This window comes from Callithrix jacchus, chromosome 10 (assembly GCF_049354715.1).
Source record: "Callithrix jacchus isolate 240 chromosome 10, calJac240_pri, whole genome shotgun sequence".
Lineage (NCBI taxonomy): Eukaryota > Metazoa > Chordata > Mammalia > Primates > Cebidae > Callithrix > Callithrix jacchus.
Window position 1 is genome coordinate 26068241 of NC_133511.1, and position 25708 is coordinate 26093948.

At 51.3% G+C, this 25708-nt stretch overlaps 2 protein-coding genes across 20 annotated transcripts in view; one reads left to right on the forward strand and one right to left on the reverse strand.

Annotated features, from left to right (window-relative positions):
- ST3GAL4 (ST3 beta-galactoside alpha-2,3-sialyltransferase 4) overlaps positions 1-11480 on the forward strand; it is a 57142-nt gene extending 45662 nt beyond the window's left edge. For 3 of the 15 annotated variants that reach the window (XM_035265046.3, XM_078339792.1, XM_035265047.3), the window contains exons 2-11: positions 2391-2466; positions 2736-2844; positions 3235-3315; positions 3543-3640; positions 3865-3925; positions 4343-4438; positions 4547-4736; positions 5504-5647; positions 10338-10481; positions 10803-11480. In XM_035265046.3, coding sequence (XP_035120937.1) covers positions 2451-2466; positions 2736-2844; positions 3235-3315; positions 3543-3640; positions 3865-3925; positions 4343-4438; positions 4547-4736; positions 5504-5647; positions 10338-10481; positions 10803-10889 — 1026 coding nt within the window. In that variant the 5' untranslated portion in view covers positions 2391-2450 and the 3' untranslated portion in view covers positions 10890-11480. Of the gene's footprint in view, positions 1-1019; positions 1227-2390; positions 2467-2735; positions 2845-3234; positions 3316-3542; positions 3641-3864; positions 3926-4342; positions 4439-4546; positions 4737-5503; positions 5648-9950; positions 10172-10337; positions 10482-10802 lie in introns of those variants that run through there. The other 12 variants (XM_078339788.1, XM_035265049.3, XM_078339786.1 and 9 more) reach the window with 11 other exon arrangements.
- Positions 11481-20686: 9206 nt separating this feature from the next.
- Positions 20687-25708, reverse strand: part of KIRREL3 (kirre like nephrin family adhesion molecule 3) — a 565070-nt gene continuing 560048 nt past the window's right edge. For 4 of the 5 annotated variants that reach the window (XM_035265039.3, XM_035265035.3, XM_054241711.2 and 1 more), the window contains 2 exons: positions 23135-23221; positions 20687-22217 (listed from right to left, as the gene is read on the reverse strand). In XM_035265039.3, coding sequence (XP_035120930.3) covers positions 21774-22217; positions 23135-23221 — 531 coding nt within the window. In that variant the 3' untranslated portion in view covers positions 20687-21773. Of the gene's footprint in view, positions 22300-23134; positions 23222-25708 lie in introns of all 5 variants that reach the window. The other variant, XM_078339779.1, reaches the window with a different exon arrangement.

Consider the following 25708-nt stretch of genomic DNA (forward strand, 5'->3'; position numbering starts at 1 on the left):
GGGAGATGGAGAGAGGAAGCAGGGAGGGCGAGAGAGGCTGCAGTTCCTAAGATCCTGGAATGTTAGAGCTGGAGGCATCCTGGTTCTGAGCTCCGCAACTCAGAGTAGTCCCAGCCATGCAGCAGGCCCCATACTAACCATGCAGCTGGTTAGAATGCAGATCCCCACCCGCCCTCTGGCACCCTCTGAGTCACAATGTGCACATCAAGGTTTGAGAAGTGTACTTCACATCACCCACAGATCATCCAGACCAGTGGTTTTCAACCTTGGCTGCAAATTATAATCACCCAGGGGACTTCAGTGAATTCCAGTGCTGGGCTAGATGAATCAGCCCAGAATTCCTGTGTGTGGGACCCAGATACTCATTAAAAAAAATTTTTTTTTGTAAGTACTTAGGGTGAGTCTCCTCTTCAGCCATAATCAAGAAAATCAGGCTTGACCAGTGCTTCTCAAACTTGAATGTATATATGAATCGCCAGGGTATCGTGTTCAAATGCAGATTCTGATTTTAAGGTCTGGAAGGGAGCCAAAGAATCCACTTGTCTAAGAAGGGCTCTGGGATGCCCATGGGGCTGATCTGACCTTTTTTGAGCAGTGGGAATAGGCTGATTTCTCACTTTGACAGCAAGGAAACTGCAGATCAGAGAGGGAGGGATGATCATCCACTGTAACCAGCATGCTACGCGTTCAGTACTTTCTGATGTACTCTACTGTGTGCCAGGCAGTGTGCTCAATGTGGGACTAGACCTGCAAACAGGACAGATCCAATTCCAACCCTCACAGAGCGTAGATCCCAGTTGGGGAGACAGACAGAAAGCAAACAAGTAAGTAACTAAGCTGATTACAGATGGGAAAAGCTATGAAGCCGAGGAGGGCCATGTGGTAGGGAATGACTCAGAGATTGCTCTGGGATGAAGGGTAGGGAAGGCATTGCCCCTTTTAGAAGAGCTGATGGGGGAGTTTCTAGGATAACACCTTTAACTGAGGACTTCTGCTGATTACTTTTCTTTCCTGGACAGGGCCAGGCTTCATCCCCTCTGGGGTCTGGAGATGGTGTTTCTGACTCTACTGAGGGAGTCTGACTCTGATCGCTGCCTGACTGTCTCCTCTGACTCAAGACTGATTCTTCAGTGCTTATGAGCTCAGAGTGGAGCCTGGGAATGAGCCTGCTGGGGAGCAGGACATTGACTCCATCACGGGACAGGGCTCAGGATCACTGGTTAATGGTCTGTAAAATGGACCAGGCTTCATCCAGATGCTATCCCCAGCCCCTATGAAAAAAATGGAAGGTTTCCATTGGTGCACAAACGCTAGTGCTTAGACCGTCAGAATCCCCTGGGCCATTTCTGAAAAGGCCTGTCCCAGGCCATACTCAGGCCGACCAAGGCGGTCTCCAGGGAAGGGCCCTGGAATGTTTTTAGGAAGTGGTCCAAGTGACTCTTCCAATCCAGACCATCAGGAAGCATGGTGTGGATAGAAGAAACGGGCACTTGGCATCTAGTGCTTCTTTGTGTGACTGTGGAAGCCATAGAAATTTCTTCCACAAGGATTCTGCGGTGTGGCCCTGGCTGAGCTGTTGCCTGTGAGGAAGCCTCTGCTTGTGTGCGGGGGTGAACAGCAGCTCACCCCTTCCCATGCACAGTCGTCACCTTGCTGCCTTTGTTGGAAGCATCTCCTGACTCCTCTTCGACCAGCTCTCTTGACACTCCCAGCTCCCCATGCTACCTATTCAAGCACCTTCTCTCCCTGTGCTTACCCCATGGCTGGGTGGCGGGGAGGCGGGGTTGAGCACCGTTTGCATTTGGTCAGGGTCTAGAAGGGATCAAGGAGGCCTCGTGAGGACCATGTCGTAGCCCCACCCTCACTCCCAGCCTTTGGCCTGAGCAGACCTGTTTGGCTGCAGATTGATGATGGAGAGGCAGGCAGTGGCCAGACCAAGGGATGCCTCAGATGGTGGAGAATAGGTGACCTCAGTTGGGTAAAATAGGAATCAAGCCCTCGCACAGTTAGTTGGCTTAACTTTCGTGTCAGCAGTGGGTTAGCTATCTGCCTCTTGGAGCTGGCTCTTCGTGGGTCAAAATGCAGAAGGGGACGGTGAGAAGAACCACACTAGAGAGTCAGGAGTAGGCCAGCCTGGCTTGGGACCGAGTCTGTGAGGGCTGGGTTTTCCCTTCCATGGCAGGACTCACCTGGATCCCTGATGCTGCCCTTGGAGGAGTTAGGAGGAATCCTGGGAGAGAAAGGTCACTTTCAGGATGACTGCCCCAGGCAGCAGCTTTGTGCTTTCTGGAGGAAGGGAGGGACGGACAGTGGGTGTGTCCTGCTCTGGTGTCTAGGCAGGAGAGTTTGTGAAGCCTACCAGACAGATACCTGTGACTCCTATCTCCTAGGTGGCCCGAGGCAGCCGGGATGACAGCTCTCCCCAGGAACCCTGCTGCCTGCTGAGAAACATGATCAGCAAGTCCCGTGAGTGTCATCTGAGGGCTTCTCCACCCTGGGGGACAGGCCTCCAGAAGCCATCTGCAGCAACATCCTGGGACCTCTGGGGGGTGTGGGGACAGACAGCCAGGGGCCCCTCTCTTCGCCTTCAAGGACAGAGGGCACAATTAGGGTCAAGCCCTCAGCCAGGGCCAGGAGAGGGCCAGAGACTACTCCTGGGTTAGGGGTCGGAGGGGCTCAGAAAGTGGCAGGTGAGAAGGTGGACTGGGGCTGTACCTGCCTGTTTCTGCCTCTAGCTCCTCTGTGCATGTGTCCTGCAGGCTGGAAGCTCCTGGCCATGTTGGCTCTGGTCCTGGTTGTCATGGTGTTGTATTCCATCTCCCGGGAAGACAGGTACATTGAGCTGTGAGTTCACCTTCCATGTCCTTCCATTGGTTCTTGTGAGGGACAGGGCTTAGGGATGGAGCATGGAGCATCATGGAGCGGGGGACCTAGTAGGACAGGAAGGTTCCAAGAGCCAGTGCATGACCTCATCCCTTCAGCCGCTGGTACGGAGTGTTTCCATGAGGGTGGATGGGGGTAGGGCATGGGATGAGTCACTGGGCCCTCACCCAGGGAGTGCAGGGGCAAGAAGACCTGGATCCTCAAGGACTTGGGTTCCAAGTAGAGCTTAACTTGAGATGATTCCTCCCTGGCACCTTGGGACCTTCATACCGTGGGAGAAAGTTAGGCTGCCTGGAACATGGGCCCCTGGGTCTGACTGCGGCTCCTGCCTCCTGTCCTTTTTCTCTCCAGTTTTTATTTTCCCATCCCAGAGAAGAAGGAGCCATGCCTCCAGGGTGAGGCAGAGAGGAAGGCCTCTAAGCTCTTTGGCAAGTAAGTACTCAAGGATGAGGCGGGTAGGGCAGGGCATGGAGTGAACTGGGATTGAGGGGTTCACAGCGTGGGGAGTGGATGGAAGGAGCAGCCATGTTGGTGGACATGGTTAGGTGAAGCCAGGGAGGGAAGAGAAGGCCATATAATATTAGTCATGGACCTGACCCTGCTTCTGGCATCAAGATTAGTTCTGTTCTCATCCCCACCCTGCTTTCACCTCTGCACAGCTACTCCCGGGATCAGCCCATCTTCCTGCAGCTTAAGGATTATTTCTGGGTCAAGACACCATCTGCCTATGAGCTGCCCTATGGGACCAAGGGGAGCGGTAAGTTCCCACCCAGCTCTGTGGGAACCATGGGCTTGCCCTGGCCCCGGGGCTTCCTGTTCTCTGCTGTCCATGGCCCCAGTGCCCAAGTTCTGAGCCCAGCTCAGGTACCAGGGCCAGGGGAAGAAGAAGGCAGCCAGGGCTCTGAGGAGCAGTGAAGGGAGGGCAGGCAGCCTTCAGAATGCTAGCTGTCGCCTCAGTCCCTCCACCCGGCTCTTTTGTAGAGGACCTGCTCCTCCGGGTGCTAGCCATCACCAGCTACTCCATCCCTGAGAGCATCCAGAGGTAAGGCGGCACTCTCCCAACTCCAGCCTGGGCACCTTCCCCTCTTTCCTGCCCCCGTGTGAAACAGTCATGGCCTGGCACCATCCCAGCCAATTCCCATGGTAGCCTAGCCTAGGCATCTGGGTGCAGAGCGGACAGTCTGCTTGAGAGAATTGTAACAGTGAAGCTGGCACTTCTCACTGATACACCCCCGTGCCTTCCCTCCACTACTCTGCCGTCTCCTGTGCTCTGCGCAGTCTCCTCTTTTAAAACCCAGCATGACTGTAAGCAGGACCACGGGGTGATGCCTGCTCCATGGAAACCGGGGACTGAGGGGGCCTAGAAGTGGTCCTGAGACAGGCCCAGGCAGATCCAGAGCAGTGAGCGTGGGGTGGAGCAGGGTGACTTCTGGGCTTGACACTCCTCTTCCTACGGCAGCCTCAGGTGCCGCCGCTGCGTGGTCGTGGGGAATGGGCACCGGCTGCGGAACAGCTCGCTGGGAGATGCCATCAACAAGTACGACGTGGTCATCAGGTGTGTGTGACTGTCTCTTCCTACTTCTGTTTGGGAACTGGATGTCCAAGCCAGGGACTGTAGACAGGCCCAGGGGCCTCTAGTGATGAATCCTTCCCCAACCCCCAGATTGAACAATGCCCCAGTGGCTGGCTATGAGGGTGACGTGGGCTCCAAGACCACCATGCGTCTCTTCTACCCTGAATCTGCCCACTTCGACCCCAAAGTAGAAAACAACCCAGACACACTCCTCGTCCTGGTAGCTTTCAAAGCAATGGACTTCCACTGGATTGAGACCATCCTCAGCGATAAGAAGCGGGTAAGTGGGAGGACGGGGTGGGGGCTAAGGCTCAGGGTGGGGGACGCTGCCTGAGTCAGGACCTCATGCTCTTTGATGTCTACCTGGCAGTTCTAAAGAGCCACTGTGGGGACAGCATGAACTGGGCTCCTGGTGGTCAGCGCCTTAGGCCGCCCTCCAAGGGCAGTGTTCCGATAAGCCATCCCAGCAACTGGGCACAAAAGCCTGCAGGCATCAGGTGGCAGCAGCCACAGGCACCCACACTCCAGGGCCATCTGCAACAGGAAAGCTACCCGAGTAGGTGTTTGCCTGTGAGGAACTTGAGAGCTGAGGAACCCTCCAGCAGCCATCTCCAGCAGGGGGCAGGTTAGAGCAGGGTGGTCTGTGTCCTAACAGATGATCCCCAGAAAGAGTTCACTACATCACTTTGCCATCCGGTGACAGGCTGAACTGTCCCATCTGGCATTTTTGTTAAGTGTTTAGACAGCCTAAAACTTTAGGCCCTTCTACCTGTTCAGATGTTCTTGGAAGTGCTCCAGAGTTTAGACCCTCTGCTCTGTAGACCTGGTTACCTGGCCTCCTGAGGGTGTGCCTTTCCTCCTCTCTTCCTGGTCCTCTCCTGTCTCCCATCTCTGGCACAGACTCCACCTCCCTTTCCTCTCACCTTGTGCTCCTGAAGACCTCTGCTATCACTTGGACCCCCTCGCCTGGCTGAGGACCACTGGGTTGGATTTGAGAAATAGGGCTTCACCCGCCTCTGTCTCTTCCTTCTCACCCCATCGTCCTAGGTGCAAAAGGGTTTCTGGAAACAGCCTCCCCTCATCTGGGATGTCAACCCTAAACAGATTCGGATTCTCAACCCCTTCTTCATGGAGATTGCAGCTGACAAACTGCTGAGCCTGCCAATGCAACAGCCACGCAAGATTAAGCAGGTGATGATGGGAAGCCAGGGCTGAGGGCTAGGGTCTTGGGCGGGAAGAGGACGTTCCTATGGGCTTAGGAAGCTGTGGAAGGACCCCATAACAGAGATAGCAGTTTGCATTTTCCCTCTGGGAATACACCTGTCATTAAAGTCACTGCCACAAAGGGGAGCGCACACTTTGTGGAGAAGCAAGGGGCATCTACTAAGTAGGGAGGGATGGGGACTGTCCGGATTGGGTTTAGGGGCCGGAGTGAGAGGATGGTTTTGGCAGGCGCTGGTCAGAATTTGTCAACTGGGGAGCTGCCAAACATCACTGGTCAGATCTGTGGAACAACGTGAATGCAGAGTTACTGTTAGATGCTTCATCTTTGATCTTATCTTGAAACACTGGTCTGAATGCATTAAACAGTTAGAACTTCAGCCTCTTCTTGCGTGTCACGGTTTGGTATGGTGTGTCAATTCAGGAAGCCAATGCAGTTTGCAAGTTAGGGGTTTTTGTTTTGTTTTAGAGATAAGGTCTCACTCTGTCACCTTATCTAAGGTGGGGTGCAGTGATGCAATCACAGCTTACCGTAACGTCGAACTTCTAGGCTCAGGTGATCCTTCTGCCTCAGCCTCCTGAGTAGCTGAGACTACAGGTATTCACCATCACGCCTGCTAATTTTTAAATTTTTTGTAGCAATGGGGGTCTCCCTGTGTTGGCCAGGCTGGTCCTGAACTACTGGCTTCAAGTGATCCTCCTGTCCTGGCCTCCCAAAATGCTGGGATTATAGGTGTAAGCCACTGTGTCTGACCACAAGTTATGTGTTTCTTCTTTTTAACCTGATGTCCTTGAGCCATAGCAAGTTATGGTTTTGGTTGCAGTGCCCTGGTAGTCTTCAGCTGGTAGGCTTTAACCCACTTTGAGCTTCCCAAGTACTTCCACCCATTTCTTGGAGCCCCTCGGGGAGGCCGTGTGGGGTAGTGAGAGGCAGGTACCAGCAGACGAAGGTAGGGCGCGCTTGGCTGCACTGTGTAGTGTGGGTCTTGGCAGATCAACTGCTCAGAGCCTTGGTTTTCTTACCTGTATGATGGGCTAATATCCATAATGACTTTTTTTTTTTTTTTTTGAGACGGAGTTTTGCTCTTGTTACCCAGGCTGGAGTGCAATGGTGCGATCTCGGCTCACTGCAACCTCCGCCTCCTGAGTTCAGGCAATTCTCCTGCCTCAGCCTCCTGAGTAGCTGGGATTACAGGCACGCGCCACCATGCCCAGCTAATTTTTTGTACTTTTAGTAGAGATGGGGTTTCACCATGTTAACCAGGATGGTCTCGATCTCTTGACCTCGTGATCCACCCACCTCGGCCTCCCAAAGTGCGGGATTACAGGCTTGAGCCACCGCCCCTGGCCCATAATGACCTTTTAAGGCTGTTGTAGGATTTTTAAAAATAATAATGATGTAAAATACCTATTCTGGAGACCGGTACACAGTGCCTGCTCTTTAAATATTTGCTGGATTTGAATAAGTGATCTTATTGTTTACAGAACATCTCTTGTTATTCAGTGTTCTGTGTTGAAGGGTACTTTTGTGACTGCTCAATGCCAGGCCCCAAGTCTGCATGCTTGGCAAGGAAGCTGTGCTCCTTCCCCTAAGGGACCTCAGTCTAGCACAGCAAGAATGCAGGTTACGCTGTGGAGTGATAAAATTCCACAATAGAGAGTTGTTCCCAATGCCGTGGAAACTCAGAGGAGGGGCGGACGCCTGCTGAGAGATGTCTGGGAGGCTCCCCAGAGGAGGTGGTGCTAGAGCCCAGCTGGAAGGATCAGGCAGAGAGCTGGATAAAGGCATTCCATTTGGCCAGAGCAGGCGGCTCCTCCAGCACTAACTGTTCCAGTGCAAGTGGAGTTGAAGGGCAACAAGGAGGCGTTTTGTGCCATGTATAGGGTTACAGACGGAAAGGAGGCTGGAGAGGGAGGTGAGAGAGGGCGAGGATCTGAACCCAGCTCCCAGCGGTGGGAAGGGAAAAGGAAGAGATGGACTCAACATTGTTTTCTTTTCTTTTTTTGAGACCAAGTCTCACTCTGTCGCCCAGGCTGGAGTGCAGTGGGGTGATCTTGGCTCACTGCAACCTCTGCCTCCTAGGTTCAAGCAATTCTCCTGCCTCAGCCTCCCAAGTAGCTGGAATTACAGGCATGCACCACCACACCTGGCTAAATTTTGTATTTTTAGTAGAGATGGGTTTTCGCCATGTTGGCCAGGCTGGTATCAAACTCCTGACCTCAGGTGATCCACCCTCCTCAGCCTCCCAAAGTGCTGGGATTACAGGCGTGAGCCAACGCACCGGGCTTGTATTAGTTTTCTATTGCTCCCTAACTAATACCAAAAGCTTAGCTGCCTAAAGCAATACCCGTGCACTGGCTCATAGTTCTGTAGATCAGAACAACACGGTATGGCTCGTTCTCTGTTTAGGGTGTCACAAGGCTGAACTCAGTTTGTCAACCAGACAGTTCTCATTTGGAAGCTTGGGGGAAATTTTTGCTTCCTGGCACATTCTTGTGGTTGAAATAATTTGGTTCCTGTGATTGTAGACCTGAAGCCCCATTTCCTTGCTGGCTGTGAGCTGGAGGTCGGGGGCCACACTGAGCTCTTGGTGGTGGCCCACATTTCTTGCTGTACAGCCTCCATGTTCAAGCCAGCGATGGCATGATAGATCCTTTTTGTGCTTCAAATCTCTGACCGCCTCTGTTTCTGATCTTGACACCCGGATTTAAAGGTTCAGGTAATTAGGTCAAGCGCAGCAGGACAGCCTCTCCTCTTCTGTTCAACTGTGCCATATAAAGTAACGTAACGTAATCGCATCATATTCACAGGTTCCCCACACACGCGCAAGGGATGAGATTACATGAGGAGCAGGGTCATTGGGGTTCTCTTACAAGTCTGCCTTATATATTTTACAGGTGGAATTGAGAGATTTCTGACCAATTCTAGGTTTCCAGCTTGGACAGCAGAGGGGATGGTAACATATTTAATACAAGGCTGGGCACAGTAGCTCACAGCTGTAATCCTGGCATTTTGGGAGGCTGAGGCGGGCAGGTCACCTGAGGTTGGGAGTTCAAGACCAGCCTGACCAACATGGAAAAACCCCATCTCTACTAAAAAAAATACAAAATTAGCTGGGCATGTTAGTACATGCCTGTAATCCCAGCTGCTCAGGAGGCTAAGGCAGGAGAATTGCTTGAACCCAGGAGGCAGAGGTTATGGTGAGATGAGATTGCGCCGTTGCACTCCAGCCTGGGCAGCAAGAGCAAAACTCTGTCTCAAAAAAACAAAACAAAACAAAAAACAGCCATATTTAATACAGAGAGTATGAGGAAGAGGAAGAATTTGGTGAGTGTAAGGAGCCTGTGTCCAGGCAGAGCTGGCTAGAAGGCCATGGAAGTGTGGCTCAGCCCAACTGAATGAGAGAACACACTGGTGGCGAAAGCAAGAAGGATGAAAAAGAAGGCCCAGGCAGGGAGTGGAAGATGAGAAGACAGGAGAGCTCAGAGAGGGAGGAAGCTGGCATGTCGACAGGCCTGATGAGGTCCAGGAATGGCTCCCAAATGGGTGTGGGCAGCTGAAGTTGTGTGCAATGCAGGTTGCTGGAACTGAGGAAGGCGAAGTGGGAGAAGTGAGACTATCAGACTGCCCATCACTGCAGATGAATTAGGGAGCAAGCGAGGTCCTCAGAGCAGCCAGTGAGGTAGATGGGAAAGGTACTGCTGTCCTGCTTTAAAGAGGAGAGGCCAGGTGCGGCGGCTCGTGCCTGTAATTCCAGCACTTTGGGAGGCTGAGGTGGACAGATTGCTTGAGCCTAGGCATTTGAGATCAGCCTGGGCAGCATGGTAAAAACCCATCTTTATAAAAAAATAAAGAGAGCACCACCCCCATAAAGGGTCGCACAGCTAGTGCATGTCAAGCCCCAGGTCTTCAGAACAAGGTCAGGTTCTGCATGGAGGAAAACAGAACACTTCCCTTCCTTTGAAGGAGTTGCTTAATGATTTTGTAGCCTCAGTTTTCTCATCTGTAAAATGGGGCTAATAATAATATCTGCCTCCAGGTGTTTTTGCCAGACTGGATGAGATAATGTTTTGTAGTAGGTAGGTAAAATACTAAACATAGTGTCTGGCACATGTAAGCGTTTAAAAAGTAACTGATGTAATGATGGTTGGCATTCTGATTGTTGTTCTTATCTCTAGAGGCCCTAGATGCATGGAGCTGTACCATCCAGAATGGCAGCCACTAGCCACATGTGACTATTTATTGATTTACTTATTTATATTTGATTTTTAGAGATGGGGTCTCACTATGTTGCCCAAGCCGGGGTGCAGCAGCTCTTCACCGGTGCATTCCTAGTGCATGACAGCCCAGAACTACTGGGCTCAAGCAGTCCTCCAACCTCAGCCTCCTGCGTGGCTGGAACACATGCACCACTGCACCTAGCACATGTGGCAACTTAAATTTACAATGTAATGAATTAAAATTTAATAAAATAAAAAATTAATTTCCTCAGCTGCACTGGCCCCCTTTGCGTGCTCATTAGCTTGTGGCTTGTCTTGTTGGACAGCGCAGATGGAAAACGTTTCCATGACTGCAGAAAGTTCTACTGCAGAGCGCTGGCAGAGATGATGGTGGGAGGAGCAGGGCTTCCTCTAACACCCTCCCGCCCCTGTTCCTCAGAAGCCCACCACAGGCCTGTTGGCCATCACGCTGGCCCTCCACCTCTGTGACTTGGTGCACATCGCTGGCTTCGGCTACCCAGATGCCTACAACAAGAAGCAGACCATTCACTACTATGAGCAGATCACACTCAAGTCCATGGCGGTAAGTGCCTGGCTTGTGAGCATGGTGGGGCAGTGGGTGGATGGGCCTAGGGACCAGACAGTCAGAGGGATGCTGGGTGAGTGGGAGCAGTGCCGAGACCCAGCGGTGGCTCCTGGAGTCAGAACTAGAACCGAGGCATCTGGACTCCCCAGCCAGCGTCCTCTCTGTTCAGCCACACACGTTTTGTCTTCCTTCCAAGAGCCAGCATGGGGAGGGGAGCTCTCAAGAAGTGTGGGGCCATGGGGAGGGGTAGGGAGACTTTCCTGGAAACAGAGAGGTCCCTGGGAGTCCCTCAGTTGATTTCCTTGGCTGTCTCCACAGGGGTCAGGCCATAATGTCTCCCAAGAGGCGCTGGCCATTAAGCGGATGCTGGAGATGGGAGCCGTCAAGAACCTCACGTCCTTCTGACCTGGGCGAGAGCTGTAGCCTGTCGGTTGCCTACTCTGCTGTCTGGGTGACCCCCATCTGTGGCTGTGGGGATGCCCGGTGCCAGTATGACCCACTTGGACTCACCCCTTCTTGGGGAGGGAGTCCCGGGCCTGGCCAGGTCTGAGATGAGGCCATGCCCCTGGCTGTTCTTACGGAGCCGAGATCCAGTCAGGGTGGGGGCGCTGGGGCCACGGGAGCCCCGCCAGGGCAGGGGGCTTGTTGCTGTGGAACCCCCTCTCTGCCAGCACCAAGAGATTATTTAATGGGCTATTTAATTAAGGGGTAGGAAGGTGCTGTGGGCTGGTCCCATGCATCTAGGAAAGAGGCCAGTAGAGTATTCTGCCCACTTTTTGTAAAAACCTACAGCTGATGGCCCCATCAAGGCCTAGACCCAGCACCTGACTCCCAGGAGGGCAGGGCATTGGGAATGGGTGGGTGCCCTCCAGAGAGGGGCTGCTACCTCCCAGCAGGCATGGGAAGAGCAGTGGTGTGGGGGTTCCACCGAGAATGGAACCTTACCTAGAAAAGAGTTTACAAACCTACCATTAAACTATTTTTCTTAAAATGGAAGCAGTTGTGATTTCCAGTGTCCTTTCAGGTTGGGGAAAGCATGGGGCAGGGTGTGGCAGTTGGCAGGCTTGTTAGACCAGAGCAGGGCATGGTCACTCAGGGAATAATTACTTATTGAGTCCAGTGTTGTGTGCCCAGTCATGCATTACCACCCTGGCATAGCGGGAGAGTGAGGTGGTGCTCACAGCAGCCCTGTCTGCAGACACCCAGCCTGGCACCCTGCATCCTAGTTTTACTGCCCAGGGGAGGGAGGGGCTGGAGAATGCCAGATGGGAGTGGCAGAGCCCTCTCCCACCTTCCTTCCTCTCTCCCACACCATTCTTCAGTTACCCAAATCTCATGCTTGGGAGGTTCATGTTTTAAGGACAGGGGTGGGGTCAGACAAAGAAAGCCAAGTTTCCCTTCTCAGATTAACTGAGAACCAGAAAATGGAGTTTATGGAAGGTCTTGCCAGCAGCCCAGGCTGCCAGTGATGGGGTGGGCAGTCCTGGAGGGCAGCGTCGAAAGGATTTGGCAAGGCCTATCAGCCAGTTGTCGGGCCAGGAGATGAAACAGTTTCTTTCCTAGGTCTTTAGAATCATAACAATCCTGCCGTTTGCCTGTCTCTCCCGCCTTCGTTCTCCATCTTCCCAGATCCTGCTTAGCTGCCAACTGGGCTTCCTGCCACCCCACAGCTGTTCCTTTACATCTGGAGCCAGGAGAGAGAGTTGGAACTCCCCCCTTGGGGAATGGAACTGGCAGCTGTGTTCCTGGCTTTCTCGGAAAGAGTTGCAGCCTTGAGGTTTTGAGACAAGCCAGGCTGGGACGGGACAGATAAAGAGAGGCAGCAATTTGGGAAGAACAGAGGAAAATGACACTTCTCCACAGAGTGTTGGACTGGCCTTGAGGACACCCACCTCATCCCCCAGAACGGACCCAAGGACCCTCCCAGGGAACAGAAGTTCTGCTCTCTCAGTCTGGTTGCTTTGCTAGGGAAGAGGGGGCTTCTGAGAGTAAGTAGAACCCCAGCATCTGCAGCCCCAAGCCCCCTCCCCTCCACAAGGGCAAACTTTATCTTGAAGACTTTGTCCTGGGGAGGGATCTTGCAGACAGCAGGGGTTGTGAGTGTGTGGGGATCTGAATTCTGCTCATCCCTGATGCGTCCCCAGCTGCTGCTCATGCAGAGATGCAAGGGAGTGTCGGTTTCCCCACCCAGGGCCATTGAGAATGGCTGTCTGCACATATGATCCAGCTGGCCTGGACTGAGGTCACGGCTTGTTACTGAACGTGCCTAAACTCAAGCCAGACTCCGGCACACAGGGGTGGGTCAGACCCCTCCAAACTCCACACATGCACACATATAGACATGGGAGCATTTTACATTCTTGGTGGGTTGTGATTCTGTGTGCAGACGGTCCTTCCTGCTCACATACTGAGAAGACTGAGTGTGGGGTGTGTGTACACCCAAATAGGCCATTGTTTTGCTTGGGGGTTGGGGATAGCTTTCTCCAAGGTGCCCCATATCCCACACAGATTGAGACAATACTGGCCAAGGGTCTGAGCTGAGAGTGGAGCTTTGATGTGGGGCTGCTGGATGGGGTTCTTTGGTTTTCTGGGAAAGGGAACTTTCAGCCTTCAATTAGCCCAACCAATGGGAATGAACTGCCTGCCAGCCTGCCTGGGACTGATTAGACCATGCCCTGGGAAAGAGGGGAGAGAACAGTAGGGCACGTGTTGGAGGGCAAGTCGGGAGATCGGGGTTCTTCTCCAGCTCCGTCGCCTTATTTTGTAAGCCCGTGGGCCGGTCATTTCTCTGCAACAAGAGGGTGGGTCCAGCCAAGGAGGGCCGCTTATCTCAGAATTACCGAGGGAGACTTGGGAATGCAGATTCCTGGGTCTCACCCAGGCTGCTGGGGACAGGACCCACGAATCTGGAATTTCCCCAAGCACCCAGAACCACTGCTCTAGGAATCCGGACTCAAGGATCATCGCACGCGCCTCTCGACTCTACGGTCTGCGTGTAAAGCCTGCGCTAATCCCCAGTGTCCTTGAGCGGCGTTAATTAGGCGCTCGCGCAGTTTCCTCCCCGGGCGGGCGGGGAAGAGAGGAGCTACTGATCTGGACCGCCCCGCCCCGCCCCGCCCCGCCCCGCCCCGAGCAGCGCATGCGCGGTCCACCCAGGCGCCGAGCTGACCCCCGCGGCCGTGGGAACTCGCCTGGAATGTCGCAGGGCAGGCAGTTCTTCCCCCAGGTTGCCGGCCTCCGCCCTGGGCCTTTCGGGACGCTGGCCCCGGCGCCCCACCTCCGGCGAGCCCGGCTTCTTCCTGGCAAGCGGCCCAAAGCCTTAGCGACGACTCTGGGGAGGCCGGGCGGGCTGGGGGGCCGCGCCCCTCCGAACTCTCGCTGGGCCTCTGTCATGCGACCTGCTTTGGATTCAGCGCAGAGGCGAGGGAAGGTGTGGAGGCGGAACCGCCCGCGGCTGCAAGGGAGTGGAAGAGCTCTGCCCCATCGAATTTAGACTCCGGAAGTCCACAGAGGGTAAACTGAGGCCCGGAGGGAGTAGAGACTCCCAGCTCCACCACCTTGCTGGGCAGGATAAGGGTCAAGGTCTGTAGCGCAGGAGCACATTTAAATGTTACTCTGTGTTCACATCACATGGTGTGCCTTAATTTTGGACACTAAAGATTTTATTTACATTTTCCAAGGACATAAATACATTCTGTTGCTTTCCTCCAGAGGCTGCGTAGCCTACGAAGAGTTTGAGCTTGGAAGCAGGTTTTTGTGGGAGGCAGTGAGGTGCGTTCCACACCAAATAGGGACGGTTGGGCCGTGAGTTCAACTCCCTGCTCTGTCGTTTAATTAGGTGAGTCAACCTCTGCTTCTCCAGCTGGAAAATAGTGATTACTCATGTCTCTCTCTCACAATGAGGTTTTAAGGACCTAATGGGAATATGATCATAAAAACATTTTGTAGACTGTAAAGTATGATATCAATATTAATTGGAAAACTGCCTTGCATCATGGAAAATGCCAGAGGGTATGAAACAGGTGAGGTACATTTGTAGTGCCAAATACTTGCCTAGGTAGTGAGTAACATGGCTGGTTACAGAAAAGCCTTTGTCTTCAAATCACCCACAAGCTAGGTAGGGGAAAGTAAGACATCCGTGAAATGACTCCAACACAGGCTTTGCATAATCAAACCATGAACAGTGTTTAAATTGCTTTCTATCAGTGGTTTTCTGTTTTTTTTTTTTTTTTCGAGACAGAGTTTTGCTCTTGTCTCTCGGGCTAGAGTACAATGGCATGATCTCAGCTCACTGCAGCCCCCCGCCCCCCACTGCCACCGGTTCAATCGATTCTCCTGCCTCAGCCTCCCTGGTAGCTGGGATTACAGGCGCTCACCACCACACCGAGCTAACTTTTGTATTTTTAGTAGAGATGGGGTTTCACCATGTTGCCCAGGCTGGTCTCAAATTGCTGACCTCAGGTGATCCGCCCGCCTCGGCCTTCAAAGTGCTGGGATTACAGGTGTGAGCCACGCGCTTGGCTATTAGTGGTATTCAAGTTGAAGTCGGACGCCCTTAGGGATTGAGGTTTCTTGGGAGACACTATCCATTTCAGTTGTACCTAGCATGCCACAGTAGCTTCCTAAACAAAGGTTGAGAAGTGTAACTTGAGTTTGTAAGCTCTATTCTAAACTCTCCAACCTTTTTGAAGTCTTCATTATAGTTTCGGAAAACTGTTAGTTTCCAACATTTCCATGATTCTGTACCAGATGTGGTTCCAAGAAATAAGACCTTCTTTCTGACATAAAAGTTTAAAGAGGAGTATGCAGGTGGTGTGGGTGTAGGTGTGTGTCTGTAGTTATAGTCGATTTTCCTGTCCAGTTCTTTCTCACTGAGTCTGTCTCTCTTGTTAGAGATTTTTGGGATCCTGCACCCAATAAATAAGACAAAGAGATGAACTTTAAGTCTCATTAGATGACAGATTATGGGAAGGCTGTACTTCCTCACTTAAAGGGACTGAAGATGGTGTGAAGCAGCTGAAAGAGACCACAGTGCTTAGAGGGTTATTACAAAAGGGCTTGGCAAAAATTTTTTAGAGAAAAATGAACTTTGAGAGGCAGGTGCTGTTTTTTTGCCCCATTTTGGGCTCCCAGGGAAGGCTCACAGTTTAAACATCCACATCCTGAACAGAGACATAGCTTCCTCTCAAGAGCCTTGGAAGGTTGGGAGGGTGGAGTTGGGTGGAGAGAATGAGAGCAGCATCAGATGTTGAAACAACCCTAGGGGATTGGAGTTGGAATTGCTGAACTGAGCTAGTCCAGAACCATCTATCATTCTGAGTCTTCCCAAGACTATTTACACACATCACCAACTTTCACACTTAAGGGATGTCTCCCCGTTTCTTTTCTTACTATGCATAAAGCTAGTGGAATCTGGTTGGAAATATCCCTCAGGTCTGTGCTGTTTTTCTCAGTGAATCTCTGTTGCACTGATGGAGCCCTTGCATGGCAGGAGAGCTAGAGAAACTTTTTTTTTTTTTAATTTTTTAATTTTTGAGACAGAGTCTCGCCCTGTTGCCCAGGCTGGAGTGCAGTGGTGAGACCTCAGCCAACTGCAAACTCCACCTCTCCTGTTCAGGCGATTCTCCTGCCTCAGCCTCCGTAGTAACTGGGATTACAAGTGCCTGCCACCACACCCGGCTAATTTTTTGTATCTTTAGTAGAAACGGGGTTTCACCATGTTGGCCAGGCTGGTCTCAAATCCCTGACCTCGTGATCCGCCTGCCTCAGCCTCCCAAAGTTCTGGGATTACAGGTATGAGCCACCACACCTTGCCTGAAACTTTGACATTTATATTAAAAGTCAAATAGGACGCCATTATCTGAAAATTCTGCCTGAATTATTATTATTTTTTTTTTTTTTGAGACGGAGTCTTACTCTGTCGCCAGGCTGGAGTGCAGTGGCGCAATCTCTGCTCACTGCAACCTCCGCCTGGGTTCAAGCGATTCTTCCACCTCAGCCTCCTGAGTAGCTGGGACCACAGGCATGTGCCGCCACGCCTGGCTAATTTTTGTATTTTTAGTAGAGACGGGGTTTTACCATGGCCAAGATGGTCTCGATCTCTTGACCTCATGATCTGCCTGCCTCGGCCTCCCAAAGTGCTGGGATTACAGGCGTGAGCCACTGCGCCGGCCCTGAATCCTTATTTATGTCACTTTATCTCTACTTGCCTTCTTTTAATATTTTTCTGAAGTGCAGTGCCCGTTAATGTCACATATGTACTTCCTAGTCCTTAGGCAGCAGAGAGCCCTTTAATTTCCTTGCAAAGGTGGTGAAGGTGGTAACTTTTAGTCCACCTGAACTTTTGTCTAATTAAGAGTGATTTTCAGGGGGATGAATCCCTTCCTATATTCAGCTTCTATCCAGAATAGTACTTTTTCTCTTGCATAATTGGGAATAAATTTCAGATAAGCTCCATTTAATTAAACTCTTTCCAGGACTTCCTGAGACCTCACTAACCTTTTTGAACATTAATTGTTTAGATTCACCATAAAAAAAAAAAACAGTTACAAAGAACCATTCTTTGAATGTTCTCAGCATTCCAAAATATTGCCAAGGGCCGCAAGGTTAAGGAACAGTGAAAGGAAATGCTATTTCTTGTCTGGTGTTCTCCAATCAGGAAACTTAAGGAAGCTCTCTACTCAGGGGTTGAGGATGTCTCAACCCTGTGGGTGGGCTGAGTGGACTGTTTCCGAGAAAAGCACTGGGAACATGGAGTGGCAGGCAGATATTGGCAGAGGCATAAATATAACCAGGGAGGTAGATGACAATTTGATGACGTATCTTGTGAATGGTGTATATTCACAGAAGGCCTTTTAAAGATCGGGGGGTAGGGGAGTAGGAAAACTATAAGGCTTGTAGTAATGAAAGCTTTCAGTGTTATGTCAAAGAACTTGCTGTTAGGAAGGATAGGAGGAGGGCCGAGGAAGACTGGCGGTTAGAGAGGGAAAGAATTAATGGCCTTGCAGCATCATGGACTTGGCCAGGAAAACAACTCCTTATTTCTAGAAAGTAGAGTAGCTTTTACATTTTTTTCATTTTTCTCAGTTTGTGACCTGGTTAGGAACATTGAAACATAAGGAGTTAGGGAACAGAGGGTGAGAGGCTCACTGGAAATGAGAGGCAGCTGTCAGTGAGCCAGCTCTTTATCAGTGACTCCCAGAGACTGCTGCTAATTTTGATTTGAAAGCTGCAAATCACTGGTATGTGATTACACTTCCTGAAAACAACTTAGATAGGAGACTTTCAAAAGACCCCTTTAAAGGGGAAGTAAAATTTAAGATTTGGTTTTCATTGATCTACATCTAAGTGTTTGTTTCTTTAGATATGCACACCAAGGAGCATTTATAATAAAAATCTATTTGCAAATTGAGATAATCTTTATTTACATACTTATGTTTTTATTTTAATAAAAAATGTGTTTTATAGTGAAAGCTCCCAGAGAAGAAACTAATTTCAGGATTCCCTTTTGTCTTTTTTTTTTTTTCTGGTGCAAGGACACACCACACACGATACCTGGGAAGAACGAATGAAACTCTGTGTGTGTGTGTGTGTGTGTGTGTGTGTGTGTGTGTACCCTGTGTGTGTGTATACCTTGTGTGTGTATACCTTGTGTGTGTGTATGTGTATACCTTGTGTGTGTGTATACCTTGTGTGTGTGTGTATATCGTGTGTGTATACCTTGTGTGTGTGTATACCGTGTGTGTGTATACCTTGTGTGTGTATGTATATACTTTGTGTGTGTGTATACTGTGTGTGTGTATGTATGTGTGTATACACCTTGTGGCCCCAAGCAGCATGTACTCCTCTCCAACCAGGAAGTGAGAAACAGAATTTTGGTAGGCTTCTTTCTCCTGTTCTAAGAAGTATCCCAAGGACTGCACCATGTTTATTTCCTTTCCCTGGGTCCTTTCCATTCTGGAAACTTAAAATCGGCTTCATGGCCTCCTGCTTTATATACTTTGTTTAAAAAGGCTTCACCAGAAACGGATTCGATGTGAGATTTTTGCTCTTTATGTGAAAGTACTTCCTATTCCATGAAAGTTGAAGAGGTGGTGGAAATAACCCTGGCCTTTGCAGACTGATCTTGAACCTGAGCATTATCCAGGGACTCTGAGTCAATAATGAAGTCTAAAGCTATTGGAGGACTGGTGCTGGCCTTGGTAGATGTGGGGGTGATTTGATACACAGAACAGCTTTGTTTCCCAGGGCGCTGTGGTCTTTCCAGGTCATTTGGGGACTTAGGGCAGAGCATGCCAGTCTCACCTTCCTGATGGAGCTGTGCTTGTCCTCGGCTGGCCTGCCCCACAGTGCATATAACAGATGGCCTTTACCATCAGCTACTTCCATCCACATTCTAGGATGAATGTGGCCTGGAGTTTTCACTGTAGGGCGGAAACATCTCCCATCATGTGTTTAAATTGCATGTTTGTCACTGTTAGCGCTTGACCCTGGGCAAGTTTTTTGGCTTCTTTAAGCCTCAACCCACATCTGTAAAATGGTGATACTTTGTAGAATTGTGAGGATTAAATAAAATTACAAGTGTAGAGCACTCATTGTATTTAATGTGAAATCACCTGTAGGGGAATTCAGGGCTTCCCACTGCCTTTGCTTTTTAGCACCTCCCTTCACTAGCGTTTCTGCACCCCCACTCCTTTGTGAGAAGTAAGTGGTGCTGGAGACAGCTGAGGGAGGCACACAGCTCAGTCCGGGCTTCTTCTCAATGCCCTTGAGCCCCCACATCCCTCTTATTTTCCCCTCCATGCTCTTGTCTTGCACAAAGATCATCCTTGTGACCTCCTATCCCTTGGGCAATTCTTGGCTGCATTGTGCATTGGAGGGCGCTCAGATGGTTGGGCACCAGGCAGCCCAGTGTTTGCGGCTTCCCCATGCGCTCTGCCCGGTCCACATTCTTACCCTGGGAGTGCCGAAGGCACAGGAAGAAGGGCTTATTTTACAGAACATGTTTCTTCTTCATTCTTTTTTTTTCTGTCATAACATTGGCATCCAGGAAAGAATGGAAGAACGGGCACCTCTACCCTATTAGTGTGTGCTCTCTCTCTCTCTCTGTCTGTGTGCGTGTGCATGTGTGTGTGTGTGTGTGTGTGCGCGCGTGTGCATGCGTCTGTGTAGCAGGAACAAGGGGCAGGGTCGGCTGTGTTGAGGACTAAGGGTAGATGGCCTACCCGTCTCCAAGATCTTCTAGGTGGGAAGACTTGGATTAATAAGAGAAGTAAATGGACAGATCCTCTCAAGTCATCTTTTCCTTATTCCAGCACACCAAGACATTTTACATATGGTCTTGGATCCTTGTTATCTGTCAGCCAAGGGAAAACATATATGGAAAGAAAGAAAACTTGCTGAGATTAGCCTAGAGAGGGCAGGGGCCAGCATCCTGATGTCTGCGCCAGGCCAGCATGGTACCAGTAGCAGGATGTGGGCTGTGGACGTGCACTTATATTTCTGATCAGTCTTTACTCCCTCGGGATTGGGGGCTGCAAAGGAAGATAGCCAGGTCTGGGAAATTTTGAAGCTCTGGGAAATTTTGAAGCACTTGGAAATATGGCAAGGACTGCCAGGGAAGTTTGGAGAAGAAAGGTTTAAAAGTGATGAGGAACCCCAACCCGCCTTAGGGACAATCTGCATTCTTTAAAGTTCCATTTGAATCCCACTCTCAGTGAGCACTGTAACTTGCCCCTGTTTACCTATCCCATCTGCCATGACCACATCAAGCTTCCCCCAAATGAGGCCCTTCTTAGAACATTATATGAGTTGTATATTGAAGTGTCAGGGTGCCTGGTGGTCTAGACTCTTTCAAGGGGAACTTGTTCTCTGAACGTCTGGAGAAGGGAACTTTTCCTGAAGAATATTGCTGAGAGGGAAGGTTCAGAAGAGCCTGGCCAGTGTCTAGTGTGACCATTCTGCCTTTGAGCGATATTAGGCTGAGTCAGGTGCTTGGTGAGTCCCCTGGATTGGGTCCATCCACAGAGGAGAGGAATCAGCCTGTAGGTTTTATTGCCACCACCACCAGAGCTATCAGCTGCCTTCATTGTCTAGGAAGATTGAATCAAAGGAGGGCAGAGAACCTTGGGGTCCCAACGCATTCTGTGAGGTCTTGGGTTCTTCCTGTCGTTCTGTAGGAACAAAAGAACAGAACACACTTGTTGGAGGAGTGGCCCTAACATTTATTCTCAGGTGGTGGCTAGGAGGGGTGAGGTGCAGATATACTTCCTCTTTTCTCGTGGAGCCTTACTGAAGACAGGATCGCCACCGTTCCTTGTGTTTATCAGCTGAGAAGGCCAGTCTCGCCATCTTAAAGACCTACCCTCCAGCCCCTTCAAACTTCACACCTCCCAGGAAGCACTCCCTCCATAACTGTTCAGAGAACCCTGACCAGAGAAGCTCACGCACTTCTTATATTAACTCTGATTGTGCTGAGGGGGAGGGAGGAGTACACAAAGCAGGTGGTGGGTGGGGAGGCTGGGGTCGCACAGCCCAGGAGGGGCACACCGGGCGAGGTGGTCTGTCAGCACAGGCTCCCGCCTCCCTCCCTCCCCCCAGTATACCAGGCTCTGACGGGGACAGTCCCACCCCAGAGTTCAGAGGCATCAAGTCCACGGACAGAACTGCAAGAGTATGGACACAAAACACCAAACAAATTGGGGGTGGGCTCCCGGGCAGCCTGGTGAGACAGGGGCTCCTTTAGCGAAGGCCATTTCTGGCTTCTCAGCCTCCAGGTATGGGCTATGAGCAGCTGTGGGGAGCCGGGGTTTCTGGGGCAGCTCAGTGCTGGGAAGACGTCATCCCCTTCTCCACAGGGCTGTATGGGAGCACAGGCACAGGGATAGGTAGGGCTTGTGGTCACAAGGGGTAGAGCCCACGGACAGACCAGAGAGTGGATCGCAGTTTCATGAAAGCAAAGTTATAGCTGCCACTTGTGCCTGTGGGCAGAGCAGGTGGTGGAGGGGTCTCCAGGAAAGGGCTGGGGATGCGGGCATCCAGCACTGAGCACAGCACAGTTGGCCCCAGCCTCTGTCCATCTCCCCATCCTCCCGCCTCTGGCACACCGCACCTGGGGACCCAGATTTGTGCTTGATCAGAGCTTGGAAGGAAGGTGGTGGCAGAGGTGCTGGGAGGCTGTCCTGGAAGTGGCCAGTTCTGGGGTCCTCTGCAAAGTACCCCTAGTCCCTGGACAACTGGAACATGCCCCGCCCTCTTCCCTGGCTTGTCTCCACCCTCGGTGTGTGACCCTTAGACGTGAGTCTGCATCCGCCGCTGCAGGGGTCGACTGGGGTCAGAGTTCTGGGACGAGGACTGGGAGTGGTGGGAAGAGGAGGCAGAAGCCTTGCTGGCCTTGTCGAACTGCACGTAGCCATCCTGCTTGCCGCTGCTGCTGACACTGCTGTCACACTGCGTGTCCAGGAAGGAGCTGCTGTCGCTGAGGGAGCCTCTCTGGAACTCCCGTTCACAAAGCTCGATGGACGAGCTGCCCATGCCGAGTACAAACCGCTGCCCGTAGTCGTAGAGGCGGCCCTGGCCGCTCAGGGTGCTGTAGATGTTGGTGAAGGACATGCCTGTGGGCACACGCTGCTTGCCTGTAGGACGCAGGTCGGGCTGGCAGCTGGAGAGGGAGATGGTCGGGGTCGAGTGGTGCTCTTTGAAGGTGTTGACACTATAGTAGCCATTGGTGGGGTCCTGGGTGGGCAAGAGGAAGAGGAGCATCACCTGGTGGAGCCTCCACTGAGCGTGGCTGGGGTTCCCAGGCTGAGTCTGTCTCCTTGTGTAGGGAGGGAAAAGGGAAAACAGGAGGAAGGGAGCAACCCGATGGGGAGCAAACTCAGGGGGTGAACAACTGTGGGGAGGGGCAGGGGCAGAAGGACACTGAACAGGAGATGGTGGAAGGGGAACTGAGGACCCCAGGAGGGGAGGGCCAGCAGGGGTGAGGCCTGAGGGCGGAAGGAGGGAAGCAGAAGCTCTTGACTGGGTTTATATCAGGGAAATGCAAGGTCATTTGAAAGTCAGACTTGAGCTGGGCACGGTGGCTCAGGCCTGTAATCCCAGCACTTTGGGAGGCCGAGGTGGGTGGATCACAAGGTCAAGAGATTGAGACCATCCTGGTCAACAAGGTGAAACACCGTCTCTACTAAAAATATTTAAAAAATTAGCTGGGCATGGTGGCGTGCGCCTGTAATCCCAGCTACTCAGGAGGCTGAGGCAGGAGAATTGCCTGAACCCAGGAGGCGGAGGTTGCGGTGAGCCGAGATCGCGCCATTGCACTCCAGCCTGGGTAACAAGAGCCAAACTCTGTCTCCAAAAAAAAAGTCAGACTTTAATTGTTTTTATCCAGAACATGGATGGTTCATTTTGAATCTACATATGAGGAGGCTGTGGAAGAGAATTGGGGGGACTCAGTTTTAGCTCTCTCAGCCTCCTCAGCATTAGGGTGGGAAGAGCAGGTGCCTTAGGCAGCGTGGGCATCTGCTACCAAGCTGGTCTCCTGCCTTCTCTCCTACTTGCTGTTATTTGTTGTATAGATTTGGGGCTTGGGCCATCAGAGCTAAATACCAGATTCCATGGTCTTTATATTTCTTATAACCCAGGGCCTTTCTTACCTTTAGATTCTGAAACTCCTTCTCCTCTTCTTTGAGGACCTCCAGCTGTTTCAGGACTGAGTCTTGCTGGAATTCACCCCGGTCCATCTGCAACCCAAAAAAGGCTTCTCAGTGGATAGGAGGTGGCCAAACCTCTGCTTCCCCCAAGGAAAAGGTGGGATCGTAAACTCGCAAGATTGCCCTATATGACCCCCACCAACCCTCACTGCCTGGACTGTGTGAAAGAGTCAGGATGAGATCCTGGACCCCCATCCTAGGAGACAGAGAAGCGGTTGAGGTGGGTGGGTAGGTGAGGCGAGGGGCAGGTAGGGGAGGTGAGGGGCACGTATCTGAGGCCACACTTTCCTTGCTTGGGCGAGGGCATCACCAGAGATTCACGTGGCCGATTCAGTTCCATTCACTGAATGTTTATGGTAAAATCCCAGCCAGGCACTCTGCTAAGAACCAGGGATCCACAGACTAAGGTATGTTAAGATACAGCTTTGCTCATCAGGGAGATGAACTCGTAGATAAATAATTTCAGAATATTAACCACTAGGCACGGCTGGGCTCCTTAGGACAGTTTCTTATCCAGTGTGCAGGCCTTGTGCAGGCCTTAGGTGGGTCACAAGGAATAACCACCTGTGAGATGCTGGCAACATGGGCCACACCTGTTATTCTCATAAGACATTCTCTTCCTTAGAGATGCCAAACAGCCTGAGGGCAAGGCTAGCTTCCTGCTTGTGTTTGGGTCCCCCCACGTCTGGTTCAGTGCCTTGCATGTTGTGATCACTGACCTTGCATGCTTTTAGGATGGAATCTCTTAATTATTTGATTTGCCAATGCCTAGCACAGTGCCTGATGTACAATATAGCTGTTTCAAATGGTATGTATGTTGAATCAATGGGCAAAGTGGCTTAGCTCTAAATTACTGAAAACATAATTATTAGACTTAAGATGAAATAGTGAGCCAGGCGCGGTGGCTCACATCTGTAATCCTAGTACTTTGGGAGGCCAAGGTGGGTGGATCACCTGAGGTCAGGAGTTCAAGACCAGCCTGGTCATAATGGTGAAACACTATCTTTAAAAAAAAGAAAAGAAAAAAGAAAAAGCATACTCCACACACAGTGGGCGTATGAATTAATCTGAATAACCACAGTGTTGGTTAACCTGTAACACACGAGGCTCGCCGTGTGTCTCTCGGCTAGTTGGACGGCCTGGGCCAGGATGTTTCTTTTCCCTTGGAGCCTGCTTTCCTCGTTTCTTTTTGGAGCCCCATGGAATCAGCCAAAGTGCTGCCACTCTGCTGCTTCTTCACTTAGGAGGCTGCTTGGTTCATTTTTCCAGTAAATGCTCTGGCACTATCTGGATTGGAGACCTTCTTTCCCATCAGATTCAACTGCTTGGTCTGCCTCTCCTTGCTGATGGGGCTGTCTTGGGGCCAGGAGGTGAAGGGAATGGGAGAATGATGATCTCCTCAAGGAGTGGCTTAGCCCAGAGCCCTCGGTGAGTCCCTTTTGCTCCTACCTGATTACTGAGCGGCCCCCACTCCTGCCTGTGGGTTTGGATTAGGGGATGCAGAGACAGTCTGAGGCAAACAGAATGTCCCAGTGGCAGAGAATTCAAGGTCCCATTCGGGATGAAGGACACACCTGATGATGCTTAAGTTTAGACACGTCATCCGTCCTCAGATCTAGGCTGTGGTTTCCTCCCTCGTAAAGTGAAACACTCCACTGTGTTGACAAGGCCTCGTGTTAGACCCCAGGGAAAACAGATGAGTGTAGACTCAGAAACACGACCTTTAGCCCTTGAGGCTCTCTGGGATAACTGGGGAAGCTGACATGGAATTGGGGAAATGTGCTATAAAGGAGGTACATACAGCGTGTTTTAGGAGAGCAGAAGGTACACAGCACTGCCAGGGGTGGGGAGGACAAGCCTGGAACATCTTGGAGTTGATTGTTACAGGAGAATGTGAAATTCAACAGACAAAATTAGCAGGCAGAGGGAACGGGGGTGCACAGGTCTTTGAAGTGTAAAAAGCTCTTTGGCACGTCTGGAAGGCCAGATGCGCTTGGCCAGAAGATGGAGCTGGAGAGGTTTGCGGCTGCCTGGCATGCAAGAGCCCTGCTGACATGCCAGGCAGATGGACTTTGTCCAGCAGACATGAGGAGCCACCGAGGGATTTTACGTGGGCAAGTAATGGGACCAGATTTGCATTTTAGAAGGACTCCTTTTTCAAGGCTCTCAATGGTGAATTGAGAAAAGAGGCAAAAGACTAGAAGGCTGAGACCAACTGGGAGGCTGCTAGAATCATCCAGGGGAGCAATGATGGGGCTGGGTCCGGTGGCTCACGCCTGTAATCCCAGCTCTTTGGGAGGCAGAGACTGGCGCATCACCTGAGGTCAGGAGTTTGAGACCAGCCTGACCAACATGAAGAAACCCTGTCTCTACTAAAAATACAAAATTAGCCAGGTGTGGTGGCGCATGCCTGTAATCCCAGCTACTTGGGAGGCTGAGGTAGGAATTGCTTGAACCTAGGAGGCAGAGGTTGCGGTGAGCAGAGATCATGCCATTGCACTCCAGCCTGGGTGACAG